Consider the following 19067-nt stretch of genomic DNA (forward strand, 5'->3'; position numbering starts at 1 on the left):
CAGGGTGTGAGGCTCTGTCCTCCCTCCTGGTTTGTGAATGACCATGAGCTCCCCACCTCTGCCATAGGGCTCAGGTTGAGGGGTGGCCCTGCTGTTCTGTGGGGTGGCCTAGAATGAGATCAGGATCTGAATGTGGTCAGAGCCCCAGAGTCCTGTTCCAGGGGCAGAGGACAGAGCTCAGCAGTCTCTCTCTCCACTGTCCTCCTTAGGTTCAATGGGTTCATGCCCTGGGGCGGGGGGGGGGGGCTCCTGCTTACTAGATCCACCTGCTTCTATTTACTGGATCTGGACTGCCTTGGCCAAGTAGCTAGCTGCATGCCTTGAGGGTTGGGCTTCAGGTGCTCGCTCTGGCAGAAGTCCCCCGCTGTTCCCCCAATTTGTGCCTGGTGTTCCCCGGGGTGTAAGTCAGGAAACTCCCCTGCTGCAGCAGCTCCCAGTGCTCTGGGGCTGCCTCCAGGAAGCTGAAGTTCTTTCGCTCTGGTGGGTCACCCCTCTGGCAGGCCACCCCTCTGGCAGGCCACCCCTCCAACCCCAGGGAGTAAAGCCTTTCTGCTCTTTTCCAGGTTACCTTGAGTAGGAGAACTGCCTCATTGGGTTCCTCTGTGGGTTCTGTCTCTCAAAAATTTAGTTACAGTCCTTAGTTTCAAAGATTTATGAGAGAGCGCCTAGGACAAGATCCACCTTTTTGCCATCTTTGCTCTGCCCCTCTGCAAGAATTTTCTAAAAGTAATTCTGCTTATCCACAACACCTGTTCCATCTGGGTCTCTGGCATCCAAATTTGATTATTTTGTCTTCCCACAAGGAACAATATTTAAATTATACCATGCCTTACTCCTTTGCAAAATGGGACAAACAACATGGGCAGGACAGAAAGGCCATGATATATGGAGTGGGTGAATCTGCTTTAGAGATAAGTAAACAAGTAAGGGATATGGTGACTTCTCACATTTCATATTCCTTTTCCTTTTCCCCCATCTCATTATTATTTTGCAATTATGCATAAATTCACAAAATCAAGAGGATGTCAGAAAGATATTATAACAGGCTATTAACAATTAAAGGACTGGCTACAACCTAAAAAAACTCAGTAACAACCTTTTGGTTTTTTCTGTTTATTTTCTTCTATGTTATTTCTGAGCTTTCCAGTCTTTTCCATTGATAAATACCTAGATTAAAAATAGCATCTTTACTTGGTGCTATACTGAATATTGACAAAATTGTCTAGTCAGTTATTATAATTATAATTTGTGCTAGCTGATATTCAAAACATCTTTTATATTATCTCATTTGAATTTGCAGCCCTCCATTGTTGTAGAGTTAGGCAAGCATTATTACCATGTGAAAAATGAAGAAACTGAGTAGCAGACAGAAAAGCCCAAATCTAAATTCTAATCTTTTGTTCTTTTCATTTTATCACATAATTTCATTTTAGACTTTTTAATTGGATCTGAGTTTTCATTTACTTAAGTCCTCATCATATACCTTGTGGAATAGTCTCAGTTTCCTCATCTGTAAAATAAAAAGTTTGAACTAGGTAAACTAAAGTCCACTGTGTTCTAAATGTAGGTGGTCCTGAGAGATTTTTTTTTTTATCCTGGATGGACCTGTGATTTTTTCAAGGCAAAAAAATTCTTAGTATGGAAGTTTTCTCTACCAGTACAGATACAAAACAGTTTTACAATTTACAGTCTTATAGAGCACCTGGGACTTTATGAAGTTAGGTGATTGACCCAGAGTAATATAGCCAGGAGATAGGATTTAAATGCAGGTCCTCCCAATTCTTAATCCAACTCCATATCCATTGTGGTATACTGCCTCTCACTGGGGGATAATGATAAATATGCAACAAGTACAAAACTAATATGATCTAAATTTTAACCAAAGTAGAAGTCAGAATCCCTATCCACTTCTGTCTTCAGTCTCATCTTCCTCCGAATAGAGCTATGACATTGCTAGCAGATCAGGGAATATTTTTTGAATAAAAATAATCCTTTACAGGTTTATGACATGACATACAATAATGAAAAGCACAGAATACTCACAATAAACAATGGACAACAGTTTAGCACTATGACACAAATTAGACAGATAAATGACATTTGCTTTTCATAAATACTCCATCAACTTCTGAGTGACAGCTATGTTAGAGATGATCAACAGAATTCTAGTACCATTCAAGGAACTCATGGGTCCAAAGTCTAAAAGACAAGATTAAGAAACTGGCCAAAAGAAAATGGAGATGGAATCTATCTAATGAGCCATAGGTATCCATGAGAATTTTTCATTACAAATTTCAAGCTCAATAGGATTCCTACAGTTTTGGGCACATTTCTTTTTAACTATTCCAGCTCAATGCCACTGTAGCTCTGGCAATGTACCCAGCCCCCGCATGTCAGGAGACTAAATAGAGATTAAGTGAAATCTCCTAAAACCCAGCTTTTCACAGTAACCTGAAGTAAACCATTGAAAAAAACAAAGAAAGAGAAGCAAGAAAACATTATCTGAAAAGAAGAGTCACTTTTGTGAAAGATGAGTTTTCCTCTCCTGACTGATATGGCACTTACTATCTTTTATCACTTAGAGTTGTAGTGATTGTGTATACACTAAAGTGTGGCTACTTACCATGACCCACTGCTAGTTAATTTGATCCTAGACATATTTTGTTGTTGTTGTTTTTGTTGTTGTTTTTGTTTTTGTTTAGTTTTTGCAAGGTAATGGAATTAAGTGGCTTGCCCAAGGCCACACCACTAGGTAATTGTAATTATTAAGGATTTGAACTCAGGTACTCCTGACTCCAGGGCTGGCACTCTATCCACTGCGCCACCTAGCTGCCCCCAGACATATGTTTTCCATTAAGATTTAGTGCTGTTGAAATTTTAAATAATTTAGATGTTCAGTTGCAAAAATTCAATGAGATTTCTATTCCAGATTTCATTATTTTCATCTTCATTCTCTCTCTCTCTCTCTCTCTCCCCCCCCCTTCCCTCCTCCTTTCCTTACTTTCTTTCCCTTTTCTCCTGCTCCCTTACCACAAGGCAGGCAGTCAAAATGTACTATTTCTGTTTGTTGCAAAGTAAACTGTTTATTACCATATTAATTAGCCCTTAAAATATGGACTTAATGAACTTCAAGTGACAAAGTTTAGTAATGAGTGTGAGGTGGAAGAAGCAGGATAAGAGGAAAACAGTTATGGCCATGGTCAGCTGAATGCCCTCAAATGCCATTATTAAACCTGGATAGTGTTAAATCTCTTCTAACAATTTCTGCTAGCAAATTCTTCTAGAAAAAAAAGAAAGGCTCATTTTCTCACACTTCAGAGAATTCTGTTTGAGTCCCGAAATGATCTTCTTTGAGAACAATCATGTTAACTCCTCTGTACATCATGGGGGAAAGCAGATTTCTTCTGGGCAAATGAATTTGGGTCCCTGGAGCTGGTAGTTCAGATGGATCATACTCAAAGAAAGCCATTAACCTGTAAAACCAATACCTTCTAACTCAGAAAACCCTGAAATTCTGTTCAGCTAAATATGGAAAGGAACATTCTCAGAATTATTTGTAGAAGCACTGATTTCAACATGAACCTTTCATTTTCTTAGATTTACTATGAGAAAAGTGTTTTCGTTGTGAATTAATTGAGTTCTCATTGCTTTGCACAGGAAGATCAAAGAAATGGTGCAACACTGCCACCTAATGTTAAGAATATTTTTAAAGATTAAAAAAAAACTTGATTGAGAGGAAGATTCAAAGTATAATATCAATATTTCCCTTCCCCTTCCCAAGAGGACTCTCCTCCCTGATGCATGAAATGGTTTCCATCTCTAAGGATTATAAATTGAGACTTTGTGAGATTAGTAAGTATAAACTCCATTTTTGACACACAATACTGGTGAGAAGTTGTAGCACAGAGACTTAAGTGAATTATTCAGATTTACACAACCAGTGTGTGACAGTCTTGTTACTTAGGATTTTTCAGTCTATTGATCCAACAAGTAAAGATACAGGAAACAGTTTGGAGGGCTCTGTCAAGCAGAAGATGATTTTTTTCCACTTGGGTTCCTCTTCATTATTACATATTATATCATGACCCTGGTATTTCCATTGACTTTATCTAGGTTTTTTTTTTAGGTTTTTGCAAGGCAAATGGGGTTAAGTGACTTGCTCAAGGCCACACAGCTAGGTAATTATTAAGTGTCTGAGACCGGATTTGAACCCAGGTACTCCTGACTCCAGGGCCAGTGCTTTATCCACTGTGCCACCTAGCCACCTAGCCACCTAGCCACCCCTCCATTGACTTTAAAGAATCAGAGGTTAAGATTAGAAATCAACCTCAAAGGCCATCTAGTCTAACCTAACCTTGAAAAAAATGCCTTCCATATTGTTCAAAATAGTCTTCCAGCTTTTGCTTAAAGACTTCCCTTTACTTAAAGGGAACCTTTTCAAAGAAAGCAAATTTTATATTTAGATAACTAATAAATAGTATTGGAAGAAACTTCAGAGATCATCTAATTCCCCTTATTTTATAGATAAGACAAGTAAGACCCAGAAAAGTTTAGTGAGACCTAAGATCATATAGTATTTGTCAGAACTAAGACTCAAAAATCAAGCACCATGTCTTCAAATTCATTGTTCTTTCCACTGCACATTACTGTCTCCTCATTTAAGAAGTATATTCTTTCATAAATAAATTAATCTTTTTATTTGTCATATTACAACTTCAGTTTTTGTCCTAATTCTGCCCTCTTGAGTAAAACAAAATATGCTTTCCACATGCCACTCCTTAAATACTTGATATGGGGGGGGGCAGTAAAGAAGCTATCATTAACTCTACATCTTTTCTTCTCCAGGCTAAACATCCCCATTTCTTTCACCCTATTTTGATGTCTTTCCGTCTTTGATTCTCTTTCTCTAACCTTCTAGTTTCTTCCTAAAATGAGTCAATCAGAGCACAACAGAGTAGTCCAGATGTGAGCTGATCTGAAGAGAAAAAAATAGGACTATTACATCGCTAATTGTTTTGGATATCCTCCTCTCTTAATGCAACTTAGATCATAGGAGTTTGTTGGGCAATCATATCACACTTTCAACTCACCCTGAGCATGATGTTGGGCAGCTAGGTGACTCAGAGTGCTGGGTCTAGAGTCAGGAAGAGTCATCTTCCTGAATTCAAATCTAGCATCAAATATTTATTAGCTCTGTGACCCTGGGCAAGTCACTTAGCCCTGCTTGTCTCATTTTCTTCTGTTAAATGAACTGGAGAAAGAAATGGTGAATCACTACAGTATCTTTGCCAAGAAAATCCAAAAATGGGTATCACAAAGAGTCTGAAACAACTGAAAAACAACTAAGAAACAATGAGAGCTTGTAGTCAATAAAAATCCTCAGGGTTTTCCCCCCACATCAACGTGCCTCTCCCATCTTACAGTAATCAAATTGATTTCTTGAACCCAAGCATGAGACTATATTTTTTCTTGATTAAATTTCCATCTTGTTGGTTTTGTCCCAGTGTTCTAGCCTTTGAGAATTATTTTGATTTTTTTACTCTGTAATCTTTTGTTAGCTTTATCTCCTAGTTTTGGATCACCTGTAAATTTAATGTGTGAAATCAATGCCTTCATACATGTCATAGATAAAAATGTTAAACTATCCAAAGCCAAGGTCAAATTTCTGAGTAATTCTGCTGTAATTCCCCCTCTGAGCTGATAACTAATTATTAATGGCTACTCTTTGGGGTCTGCCCAAATAGTATAGAGAACAGTGTCTTCATTAGGAAACTTCAGAATTAACTGAGACTGATGAGGAAAACTAAGGATGACAAAATGATTGTAATTATTGGGAATGTTATTCAAAGCAATATTAGAGAAAAGAGAAAGATAACTGCTTCTTTTCTAAAGATTTTGAAAAGTCTAAATTTCAATCAAACACATTGATGCATTGTCTATAGATTTCATTTTCTTCCCTTTTGTTAAAAAAGAAGCTGTGTTTATCCATCTTCAACCCCTCCACCAATTTCTCTCTTTCTTCATGGTACTAACAATATTAGCTAATATATTTATATTGAATTTTAAAGTTTGTAAAGCACTTTACATGTGTTAGCTTCATTAATCTTTATAACTTTTTAAGATAGGTGATATTACTATTTTTCATTCTACAGATAAGGATACTGAAGCTGACAGAGGTTAAGTGATTTGTAGCAGGTTACACAGCTATAAGTGTCTGAGGCAGAATTTTATCTCATGTCTTCCCAACCAAGCACTCTATCCATTAGGTTACCTTGTTAGTTACCTTAGGACTTAATTCCACTTTTGTCAGCATAGTTGATTTAGCCTATGGTCTGAATAAAATCTTTCACAATTAAGTATGAATGACTGATAGGCTTATTAATGTAATAGGGAAAGCACTGGATTGAAAGTCAAAGAACCTAAATTCTAATCCTAGTCTTCTTTATCTACTGAGGTAGCTTCCCTGGTTTTGTTTCCTAATTTACAAAATGAGGACTAGCTAATTTCCAAAGAGTCTTCTTGTTCTAAATCTATAATCCAAAGTAAAAGATTAGGAGATTTCATTCTCAAAACAGGGGTTGGTTAACCCAAATGAGTCAAATTCACAAAACTGATCCTAGAGTGACATTTTTGAGCACAGATTTCAAAATGGCCCTTACCCAACTCCTGTTTTTCACCCTTGCATTAACCTCATAAATACATATTTAAAATGAGAAAAACAGGCATCAATAATATGGTATTCCATTTCTGAAATATCATTTTTCCTTCCTTTGGATGTCATAAAACTAGTATTAAGAGTAATTAACTTAAAGCAATAAAGTCACTGAATCATTATGCCAAAACAAACAACAGCAAGCCTCTCAAAGTCATCTGGTGACTTTTACTAAGATGAATATCTAAATTTCCCAGAGCTAGAAGGCATCTGTTCTCTTCTTGAATATCTCAAAATTCCATACTGTGAATGTACCCACATTGTGTTAGACATTATATGGCATTAGCTATCATTTAGCTTTCATTCTAGCTGTGAAGAGGTGAATGCCATTCATTGGAAATGAAGTTTAAGAACAGACAGCATAAAAACAGACTCATACCTGCAAGCAATATGAGTATAGGCAGATTATTCTTGACTCTGTGCAACAGTTCAACCCAAATTCAGTATCTATAAGCCTGTGCTGAATGACATATTTTTCCTTGCTTCTCAAACTACTTGAGCAGCAGCATTCTAATCTCCATATTTCACAGCTTTCCTACTTAGGAATCTTGAGTTATCTGTCTCAGAAGACCCTCAACTTCAGTCAGTGTCAGAATCCTGTCCCTTGTCCATAACCTAAAAAATAATTCCTATAGCAAATGTGACATTTTCTGCAGGGTTTGACATGTATTTTTCTTGGGTATAATTCCTCACATTTATAAAAAATATATGATTTAACTAGTGTCATAAAAGATGCCTCACTTGCATATAATCTTTTTTAAAAATTTAATGTTTATTTCTGACATTCTTTTTAAAATTTTGCATTCCAAATTCTGTTTCTCCTTGCCCCTCCCACACACACACTGAGAAGGCAAACAATATGATATAAATTATACATGTAAAATCATATAAAACATATTTCCATATTGGCTATATTACACATATACAAAAAAAGCAAGGAAAATAAAGTGAGAAGACCATGTTTCAATTTACACTCTGAGTTCCATCATTTTTTCCTTTGACATTGGATAGCATTTTTCATCATGAGTCTTTTGGAATTGTCTTGGATCATTGTACTGATCAGAATAGCTAAGTATTTCATGATTGATCATGGTTGCAACAATGTTGTTACTGTGAATAACGACCTCCTAATTCTGCTCATTTTACTTTGTATCACTTCATTTAGGTCTTCCCTTGTTTTTCTAAAATCATCCCCACATTGATTCTTATGGCACAATAGTATTACATCACAAACATGTGTTACAACTTGTTCAGTCATTTCTCAATTGATAAAATATCTTCTCAATTTCCAGTTCTTTGCTACCATAAAAATAGTTTCTCTAAACATTTTTGGTACTTTTTTAGGTCTCTTTCCTCTTTCTTTGATCTCTTTGGGGTATGGACCTACTGGTAGTATTGTAGGTCAAGTGCATACAATTTCATAACCCTTGGGTGTAGTTCCAAACTCTCCTCCTTAATGATGGACCATTTCACATCTCTACCAACAATTCTTTAGTTTCCCCTCATCCCTTCCAGGATTTGGAGTTTATAATAGATGTGAGGTTATACCTCAGAAGTGTTTACCTTTCTCTAATCAATTATGATTTAGCGTCTTTTTTTCATATGACTATAAATAGCTGGACTTCTTTTTTTGAAAACTGACTTCATATCCCTTGACAATTTATCAATTGGGCAATGACTTTTTTTTACAGAACTGATACAAATTATGTTTTATTTGATGCAGTATCTATTACAGTTGTTAATTTCTGGGTAAGTTTTCTTATGATAACTAAGTTCTCACCACTGTATATACATTTAAAATATTTTGCAATTTAGTTACCTGTTTTAAGTAAAAGACAAAGATATGATAAATAGCAATTTGTAGCAATGTTGCATAATTTTCCAATAACTTTTTTTCTGGTACCTTTAAGTAGGGATAGTTGTTGAGTGATGCATTTTATTACAACATTGCTTTAAGGACTAAAAAGCTTTTTTACAGATTTAAATAGTCACATCCTCAATGAATTAAATTCTCATCATAGGTCTCATCCTTTGACTTATCAGTATAAAGTGCCCGGCACATAGTAGGAATTTAATACTTACTGAATGATTAAAAATATTTCATCAACAAATTCAGAATAGGCCAAATTATGAGAATTTTCTACAACCTCAAAATCATTGCTTGAATCTCTAAGGCTTATAAGAAATAAATTTTTGTACATGAAAAGTAGTGGTATTTGGAACCAAATAATTAAACTTGAACATCACAAAAGTGAAATTTCTTTTAGAAATGATACTATTACACATTAATAACAATACTGTGAGATGTTCCACCTTAATGGAAGTAGCTCCTCTCAGCAGTTCAGAGAACTAGGACAACCATATTAGATTGACTATGGACATCCAGATGAAGAAAAAAAAACAACAACAAAAAACCCTTCAGAATCTGATGAACACTTTATAAAACTTATCTCTTATGTATCTCTTTCCCTTAATCCTAATTCCTCATACCAAAAATGACTAATATGTAAATATGTTTATCCAAATTATGTATGTACAATGCTAACCTGATTGTTTGCCACCAAGGGGAAGGGGGTGGGAAGAGGAATATAAAAATATACATGTACATATAGATGAAAATAAATTAATAAATTAAAAAAATTTTTTTAAAAGGAATGAAATTTATATTCAAATACAGGTGAAGAGATTGCAAGAGAATGGTTTGATGGCTCTTAATTTTTTTTATAAATTTGCCTCAGTTCCTAGATATTTTAGAAATGAGACCTTTATCAGAGAAACTTGCTGTAAAAAATTTTGCTATTACTCCAATTGTCTATAGTACCTTCTACCAAAATTAGTTTTTCCCATTATCTCTTTTAATTAGGTTTGTTTTGCTTTTGCTTTGTGTAAAATCATGCTTGTTACTTCTGCCTTTTTAATTCAGAGGAAGCACAATATATTCTGTTCTATCTCCTTATCTTAATTCTTTGTATATTTCTGTTTCAACTGTATCTCTTGTAAACAACTGCTTCTGTTTTATGGGAGAGCTCATCCCATTTACATTTGCAGTTATGATTATTATTTATTTATTTCCATTCTATTATTATTTATTTCTTTCCATTCAATTTTCTTCTGTATGTCTTTCTCCCTTTTTATCTATTTTTCCTAAAAAGTCTGTTTTCATTCTGATCACTGCCTCCCTTAATCTGCCCTCCTTTTTAGCATCCCCCCTGTATTCTCTTCCTTTCATTTCCTTCGGGGTTAAGTGACTAAGTGACTTGCCCAAGTTTGCTCAGCTAGGCAATTAAGTGTCTGAGGTCCCATTTGAAATCAGGTCCTCTTGACTCCAAGTTCAGTGCTCTATCCACTGCACCACCTGGCTGCCCCTCTCTCATTTCCTTATTGGGTAGGATAGATTTCTTTACCCAAATGAGTATATAGGGATAATTCTCCCTCTTTGAATCAATTCTAATGAGAACGAGATTCAAGCATTGCCTACCACCACCTCCATTTCCCCCCCACACCATAAAAACTCTTCCTTGCACAGTCTTTTATATGAGATAATTTTCTTCATTCTACTTCTCTCTTTGCCTTTCTCCCTGTGCATCTGTCATTCTCATCCCATCTTTTATTTTTTGAGATTATCCCATCAAAATGAATTCATTCCTGTGCCCTCTGTTTTTTAAGAGAGCTGCTGCTTTAATAATTATAAAGTTCTTAGGAATTCCATGTCTCATCTTCCCAATTAAGAATGTAAATAGTTTAACCTTTTTTTTAGAGTCCATTATGATTTATCTTTAATGTTTACCTTCTTATACTTGTGTCTTGTGTCTGAATGTCATTTTTTCTATTCAGCACTGATCTTTTCATTAGGAATGCTTGGAAGTCTTCTATTTCATTAAATATCCATTTTCCCCCCAAAGGATTATACTCAGTTTTACTGGGTAGGTTCTTGGTTGTAATGCTAGCTGCTAAATCTTTTGTAATTCTATGACTCTTCAATATTTGAATTTTTCTTTGCTTGTAATTTTTCTCCTTGACATGGGAGCTCTGAAATTTTACTATAATATTCCTGGGAGTTGTCATTTTTGAATTTTGGATTATTTTAATTCAGGTCTTTTTCTTTATAATTTCTTGAATTATGATATCCAAGCTCTTCTTTTGATTGTGGCTTTCAGAAAGTTCAATAATTCTCTGTTTTGTTTTTTATGATTTTTTTTTGTAGCTTGCCCAAGGTCCAGAGCCAGTAAATATCAAATGTCTCAGGCTAGATTTGAACTCAGGTTCTCTTGACTCCAGGACTAGTTCTCTGTCTACTGCACTACCTGGCTGCCCTGGAATTCTTAAATTATGTCTCCTCAATCTGTTTTTTATTCTTTCTATTCCTATTCTTTTCAATGAGATGTTTTCCCAATGAGATGTTTCATAGTTTCTTCCTTTTTTATTTTTATTTTTGTTTTATTGTTCCTTAAGGACTCAGGGAATCATTAGCATCCACTTGCCCAATTCTAATTTTTAAGGAATTATTTTCTAAAGTGATTTTTTTTACCTTTTTTCCATTTGCCCAGTTCTACTTTTTAAGTTCTTTTCTTCAGTAAATTTTCATATTTCCTTTTCTATTTGGCCTATTTTCTATTTCTTTTGGAATTCTTTTCTTCAGTATTTTGGTCCCTTTTTGCTAAACTGCTAATTCTCTTTTCACAATATTCTTGCACAACATTAATTTTCTCAATTTTTATTCTACTCTTACCTCTTTCCATAATTCTTCCAAGAATTCTTATTGGGCTTGAGTATGATTAGAATTTTTCTTTGATTAAAGGCATTTTTTTTCTTTGATTATAGGCATTTTTACCTTGTTATCTTCTTCTGAATTTGCGTCTTAGTCTTCCTTACTACCATGGTAGTTTTTTATGGTCAAGTTCTTTTGTTGTTGTTTCCATTTCTTGACTTGCGCTATATGTTAAAGTTGGGTTTTGTTCACTTGTAATATGAAGGCAATGACTTAATCTTCAGTATTTTTCACACTGCCATTTCCAGAGTTTGTACTAGGTGTCTTCAAGTTTTCAGTTCTTCCAAAGTGGTATGATCTAAGGAGAGGTATGGTCACTGCTGTCCTTGCCTAGGCTCTAGGCTGTATTCAGGAAGGGCCCTGATCTCCTGTTAAATGCAAGCACTGGAACTCTTCTTGACCCTGTAACTATAACCAAGGACCTCTTCTTTAGATGTAAATGCTATGCTTCTCTGCCTTTGAATTGTGACCAGGGTTCCTACTCTCTGGTGACTGACCACGAGTGCACCTCTCCACCCTGCTGTGACCCAGATCTGCATATAGGCAATAGATTTGCCAGTGTCAGCAAAGGGTCCCCTGTAATCTTTTTTCTAATTCCCAACCCCCTCAGCATCTCTGGACTGAGAGCTCCCAAAGCTGCTTGCTGCTGCTGTTGCTGCTGCTGCTGCTCCTCTTTCAATCACCTCCAAGGCCAGCAGCTGGTGTTCCCATTGCATGTGCTCAGGGTCACCAATTACCCTAGTGTCTCAGACCTCTCCTGCTAAAGAGAGCTGTCTTAAGCTGGAAAAATGTCTCACCCCAACTTTTGTTGACTTTGCTTCTTCACAATTCAATTAAGCATTGTTTTAAGGTTGTTTGAAAGAAAATGTTGAGATTGGCTGGGTTCCTGTCTCTAATCTGCCATCTTGATTCTACCAGTCATATTTTTTCAATTATCCCTTCCAATTATTTTTTCCAGTTTTAGAAGATGTGAATAAATGTAATCACTTGAATTTATAAGAAACAAACACCAGCAGATATTATGCCATATTAGAATTAACTCAATGGTAGTTCTAATATTTTTTTAAATTTTTTTTATTTATTTAAGGCAATTGAGTTAAGTGACTTGCCTAAGGTTACATAGCAGGCAATTATTAAATGTCTAAGGCTGTGAACTCAGGTACTCCTGATTCCAGGGTCAATGCTCTATCCAATGTGATATCTAGCTGCCCCTAATAGTTCTAATCTATAAGTCTTTTAAAAGTCAAAGTTCTGGCATTAAAAGTTATATTGTGAATGTCTTTGTGGCCACAGATTCTGCAGAGTCAATGTTTTAGCAAAAAGTAAACCCTGAAACCAATGTGTGAAGATACATTTTTTTGTGCATGTGAATTTAAATAATCTTGGTGTCTTTCATCTTGGGGAAAAATAAACTTCCAAGAACCATCTGTATGACAGATGTATAGAAATTCAGTTTCATATAGTACTATATGCATTAGTACCACAAAATTAGGCAAACATCTTTCTTTCTTCATATATATATATATATGTATATATGTATATACATATTAGCACACATACCCCACCACTAACTCCACCTATGGAATGAGATAATGCAGTGGTTTTCAGCAAAAACACAGTGCCTCATTCAATTCTATTCAACTTAGTAGAAAAAAGTTATTTAATTGAATAGAATCCATTTGGAGCAATGGTGTCAAATGGATCCCTGCAGTCAATCTATTTAGAAAAGCACAAATTAATATCAATCTGTTTTCTATTTTTATTTATTTTGCTAAATATTTCATAATTACATTTTAATCCTGGTTCAGACCAGGAGTTTGACACCTGGTTTAGAGTATAAGGAATAAAGTAATACTGAAAATTGCTAATAGCAAGACAAGTTGGAGAAAGAATGAACAAAGAATTAAAGAATGGTCAAATCCATTACCTTAGGTATCAGGGAAGTGTATAATAGGCAGATGTAGCAATGCTTGAAAACTCCAATAGTTTCTTCCTAAAAAGGTGTGTCATACTTTAAAGGAACCACAGGAGTCATAAAGTCCAATTACCTGTTGAGTAATTCCTTATATGACATCCCTAGTAAATGATTGTACAGGCTACATTTGAGGACCTTCAGTGATGGGGAACTCATTATATCCTGAGGCAGTCTATTCTACTATTGAACAACTCTAATTATGAGGAAGTGGGGTTCCTCATGTCATCATAATGTTGAGATGAAATCTACCTCTTTATAACTCTCATCCACTGCTTGAATTATTGACATTGAAATTATTCTTTCACATGACAGTCCTTTAAATACAATACCCTCTCTTCTCAAGTCTTGTCCATTTCCCTGAAATGTTCCTAGTATACTGTAGTTCAGGTCTCCTCACTGTCCTAGTTACTCTACTTTAGACATAGTCTAACTTGGCAATGTCCTTACTAAAAAATCAGAAAATATTTATTGAATGGATAGGGAAATGCTAGCTAAATATGAAATCTTTATGGTTTTGTATGTATATGTACTCTGGTCCTCATTCAGTGTCTTATTTTATAATTTAAAGTATCAGTGGACTTTCTGCTCCCATAAATTCTGCCTTTCCTTAGTTATTGTTTTCTCTTTCAGGTTCTATATTGAAAGCATTTCATATCTAAAGGATAATGCCACCATTGAACTATTCTTCTTGAATGCAAAATCCTGCATCTATAAGGTAAGATTCTTTGTCAAAGGTGATAAACTTGCTTTCAAAAATTTGATAGCATCATTTAAAATTATGACATACAAGACATTCATAAAAAACTTCTTGTATTGACTTATACATTTCTCTGAGTCAGAACTTTATGCAACAAAATATGAAGGTTAAAGCTAAACTGCGGGGCTTGTTTCCTTGTGAAATTTCCTTGATAAGCGTATAGGCCAAAAAAATCTCTGGCTACCTGGAAAAGTTCCTCACAATATAATCCATAAAGTTGTTCATTTTGAAAGTTCTAACAAAAGCATGGATATTTATAAGAATCTGGTTCAAATTTTGGATCTATTACTTCCTTTTGTAGAACTTTGTATATCTCTCTATGCCTCAGCTTTCTTATTTGATGAAATAATATTGTACTACTTATTTAAGAGAATCTTAGTAAATATTAGGTCATGAAAATGTCATATCTTTATGACTACTACACTTTCTGGGGTGCAATGAAAGGGGAGTTAAAGGGATAACTGAAAACCACGTTCTAGTGACTAGTTCAACTTGCAGAGATTTCAGCATCTCCTGCTAACTTCTCCAACTGGTTTTGTGATATTTGAAGTTAGAAACTCGGTGGAACCCTAGCCAACAGACAAACGTGGCACCTGTAGCAGAAGTAACATTAACTTTAAAAATCACTGTTTCCTTCCTCCATCTCTGTAAAACAAATCAAATATGTAAGGGATTTGAGCATCAGACCAAAAGTGATTCAAACTCATAAGGGTCTAGTTATTAATTTTTCAGTTGTATTTTTTTTAGGTTTTTGCAAGGAAAATGGGGTTAAGTGGCTTGCCCAAGGCCACACAGCTAGGTAATTATTAAGTGTCTGAGGATGAATTTGAACTCAAGTACTCCTGACTCCAGGGCAGGTGCTCTATCCACTGCACCACCTAGTCACCCCTTCAGTTGTATTTTTGATCCCATTTGAGGTTTTTCTGGCAAATATACTAGAGTGGTTTGCCATTTTCTTCTCCAGATCATTTTATAGTTGAGGAAACTGAGGTATACAGGGTGAAGTGACTTGCTCAGGGTCACACATCTAATAAATATCTGAGATTAGATTTGAATTCTGAAGATGAGTTTTCCTGACTCTAGGCTCAGCACTCTATCCACTGAACCACCCAACTGTCCCTCAGGCTAATTGAGGACAAAATGTCTAAATGATAAAAGGTACACAAATGATAGAAAATACTGAATGGTTTGGATTATGGAACTCATATCAATATGGTATTCATTTGGATGATTCTATTCTGAAGAATAAATAATGGATAGACATGTTATATTTGAGCTCACCAATTCAGTAAAGGACATCTGAAGAAGCAGGTCACAATTTTTAACTTTCCTAATAGAGACAATTCTGCTGTGAGTTGTATGAAAGAGAAAATGAAACATCTGGTAGTTTTCATGTCAAAACAGACTCTAGTAATATTTCAAAATATTTTAATCCTGACCTTGTAAACTCTAAAGAAATGTTGTCAAGGTAATTCCAAATAAAGAGAATTGCCAGTTCTAATGGAAATCATACTATCAGGGTTCTTATCCTGGATATGTGCACATGTGGGAGCCAACAGACAATATCTCCATTTAGTAGTTACTAACTTAATTAAAAGTTATTTGTGAGGGTCTGTATGAAGTATTCTTTTAATTTCACATTCTTTTTATCATTATACTTATGGGGAAAATTCAAATAAACTTCCTATATATACAAAAATGTTGATCTACTTCTGTGATTTTATATGTAATCCTTGTGTCTCACAGGACACAAAGGGTCCAAATGTAGCAGGAATTTCTGTCTCTCACTTCTGATATTCCCCCATCCCACCCAGATAACCTGGAAACTTCCTGTCTGATTACACCCAATGGATTATTGATACCTCCCCTTGTAAGTACACTAGGCTCAAAAGATAAACAGATTTAATTATCTACAAAGAATACAATACTTTATCTTCTTCAATTATCTCTCCTAGCTTCCTTTAAGTCCCAACTAAAATCTACCTTCTTGAAGGAGGCATTTTCAGTACTCCTTAACTCTACTGTCTTCCCTCTCTTGATTATTTCTAATATATCCTATACATGGCTAGTTTTTAATCATTATATATAGACTCCCCTATTAGACTATAAGCTCCTTGAAAGCAGGAACTGGGTTTTTTTTGCCTTTTTTTCTGTAACCCTCAGAACTTAACACAGTGCCTTGCCCAAAAATTATAAATGGTTTTTGACTGATTTGAAGCCTTGGTCACTCACGCTATTGCCTAGAATGAGACTCCAGCAGAAGGTTACTTTAATCATTCTTCCATATCCATATCATTCCACCCCATCCTCTCCCTTCCCAGTAGCAGTCTACATGCAATTTGAATTTCCTTTCCATTGTTTTGCCTCAGACAGTTCTTCATATGGCTCAGCATATGCCATTAGTTCTTTTTCATCACCAAAAGGCTTTCTTCTTCATTAGCCTGATTAGACAATACTGTCTGCCTATGGTTTGCTGCATTATAAATAAGATAGAATCCTCTGTATTGATCTCCTCCTACACATTAAATCAAAAGTTCCTGGTGACCACCAGATGGCACCAATCAGTCTCTTTGCTTGGGAATCACTCACTCAAGGAAGAACACTCCATGGTTCACAAGCCATCAAAATGAGCTTTTATCTCCCAGAATTATGTTAAAGGGTAAAACACACAGCTGGGAAAACATTTTCCCCTATTACTTTTCAGTACATGTTATCCTTGCTGTGACAATATGTACAGCTGCCCAACTTGAAATGTGCTGCTTGGGGAGGTGATGGTTTTCCTTCACTGAAACCTTCAAGGAGAGGCTGAAAGACCATTCACAAGGGTTATTATAGACAAGATTCCTATTCATATATAAGTTAAATTAGGTGTCCTTTGAACTATTTTCCAACTCTGAAATTCTTTTGATTTATTAAATACTTGTGTCCCCAAAATGTATGTAAATAAATGTCTGTACATTGGCTCATATGTTAATGCTCTACAATATTTTGCTAGTTTAAAGAATTCTAAATAAAATGAATAATCATGTCCTTGCTTCAGTACTTTAAAGATTTTGGATATATTAGAATGTCCAGCTCCCTAATGCTGATTGAGTGATTAATTGTGCATTCATCCAATTACTTAGTTTGCAAATCTCCCCTACAAATCACCCTCCTGCACCTTAGGAGATAGAAAGCCTTTGAAAGTTGTCCTGTCCAAAAATTCAACATCCTAATGATAATCTGGTGATTAGCCTGTCTGAATTTAGGATGGTTCTTGGACAACAGAGATCAAAATTATCACTTGACCCCTACTCTAAGTCTTTTCAGCTAGTTATAATGATAACAAAAACAATGACTAGAATTTATATAGCACTTTAAAGTTTGCAAAGCACTTTACATATTATTTCCTTTAATCCTCTCAATAACCCTATGAGATTATTGTTATTGAAATCTCCTTGAGGAAGCAGAGGCATCCACATTTGAAGTCACATCTTCTTGAATTTAGGTTCTACATTGTGTATCATACCCTGTATCATCTGGATGTCTCTAGTCATGCCTGACAGAATTTGTTCCCCCACTTACATAGCCGGTAAGGATCACCTCCTTACCACAGTGAGGCATCAGAATAGGACTTTAGAGAGAAATGGGTCAGGATGCACAAAAACTAGAAGATACCAGAATTACAAACACATCTGCTTCTTCAGAATTTGATGAAGGGGTTGGTAGGAATCTAATCAGACCAAGTTGTCCAGATCTTCTTGCTTAAGTAAATACCAGTTTGGGAATAGCAGTAATTAAGTTGGTTCCATGAAAGAACATTAAATTCTAATAGGAATTTGGCATCATTTTTGTCATGAAAATACTTTGCACACATTAATTATATAATCATGCAAAGGTTTTATGAATCAGGAAAAATTTTTTTCTTTCTTCCTTTCTTCTTTCTTCTTCTTCTTTTCTTCTTCTTCTTTCTTCTTTTTCTTCTCTTTCTCTGCCCTTCTGTCCTTCCTTCTATATATGAGCATTTCTCTATATGTATATATTTATATGCTTATATATGAAATCTACAATAATAAAACAGTGATAAAAAATTTCTTTGATGTCAGCAGTAATCTGGGGGCGGTTAGGTGGCACAGTGGATAGAGTACCAGCCTTGGAGTCAGGAGTACCTGGGTTCAAATCCGACCTCAGACACTTAATCCCAAGGAAGTTTTACTACTTGGCTTGTAACAGGAAGTCTATTGGAGGAGGAATTTGAACTTATTATCTGTTACACCCTTTTGCTTTCAATTCTGTGTTTTTACCTCTTTGATGGGTGTAGGCACAGTGCCTATGTATGGTACTGCACCATATACAGGCCTGGGTTAAGAGAGGATACCATTGTATTTCTTTTGGCTACCATTTGCCTTTTCAGCTCATTGGAGGAAATAACCATCACCTTCCATCAGAGGGCAGACTTGGCAACAAATTGAATGATTGAATGGAACAAATTGAACCAAGTTGTGCTTAAAGGAATGAACATAACATTTAGGCTCTCTAAAAAATTGTTTGTTATACTAAACACACATAAGTGCACATACACATTGACCTATTATATATCATTTTTTTAAGCTTGTGATCATATCACTCGAAACTCCATCTTCCAGTTTGAAGCAGCATGCTTCATAAAGCGCTGCTTCATAAAGAGAATTTAATTATGCCTTTGAGACTTATTATCTGTGTGACCTTGGGCAGTTCATTTAGCATCTCTGAACCTACAAATTGATTGTGTGGGACTAGACCTCCCTAGGATTCCTTCAGCTATAAATCTATGATCTACTTAGCTATTTTTGCAATTTACAGACATAGAATTGCCTGGGACATTGTGAACTTAATT

At 35.5% G+C, this 19067-nt stretch overlaps 1 protein-coding gene across 7 annotated transcripts in view; it reads left to right on the forward strand.

Annotated features, from left to right (window-relative positions):
* Nucleotides 1-19067, forward strand: part of FRMD4A (FERM domain containing 4A) — a 573082-nt gene that overhangs the window by 396412 nt on the left and 157603 nt on the right. For all 7 annotated transcript variants that reach the window (XM_074194087.1, XM_074194085.1, XM_074194086.1 and 4 more), the window contains exon 5: nt 14086-14170. In XM_074194087.1, the coding sequence (XP_074050188.1) occupies nt 14086-14170 (85 nt within the window). The remainder of the gene's footprint in view (nt 1-14085; nt 14171-19067) is intronic.

Source organism: Macrotis lagotis, chromosome 7 (genome assembly GCF_037893015.1).
Source record: "Macrotis lagotis isolate mMagLag1 chromosome 7, bilby.v1.9.chrom.fasta, whole genome shotgun sequence".
Lineage (NCBI taxonomy): Eukaryota > Metazoa > Chordata > Mammalia > Peramelemorphia > Peramelidae > Macrotis > Macrotis lagotis.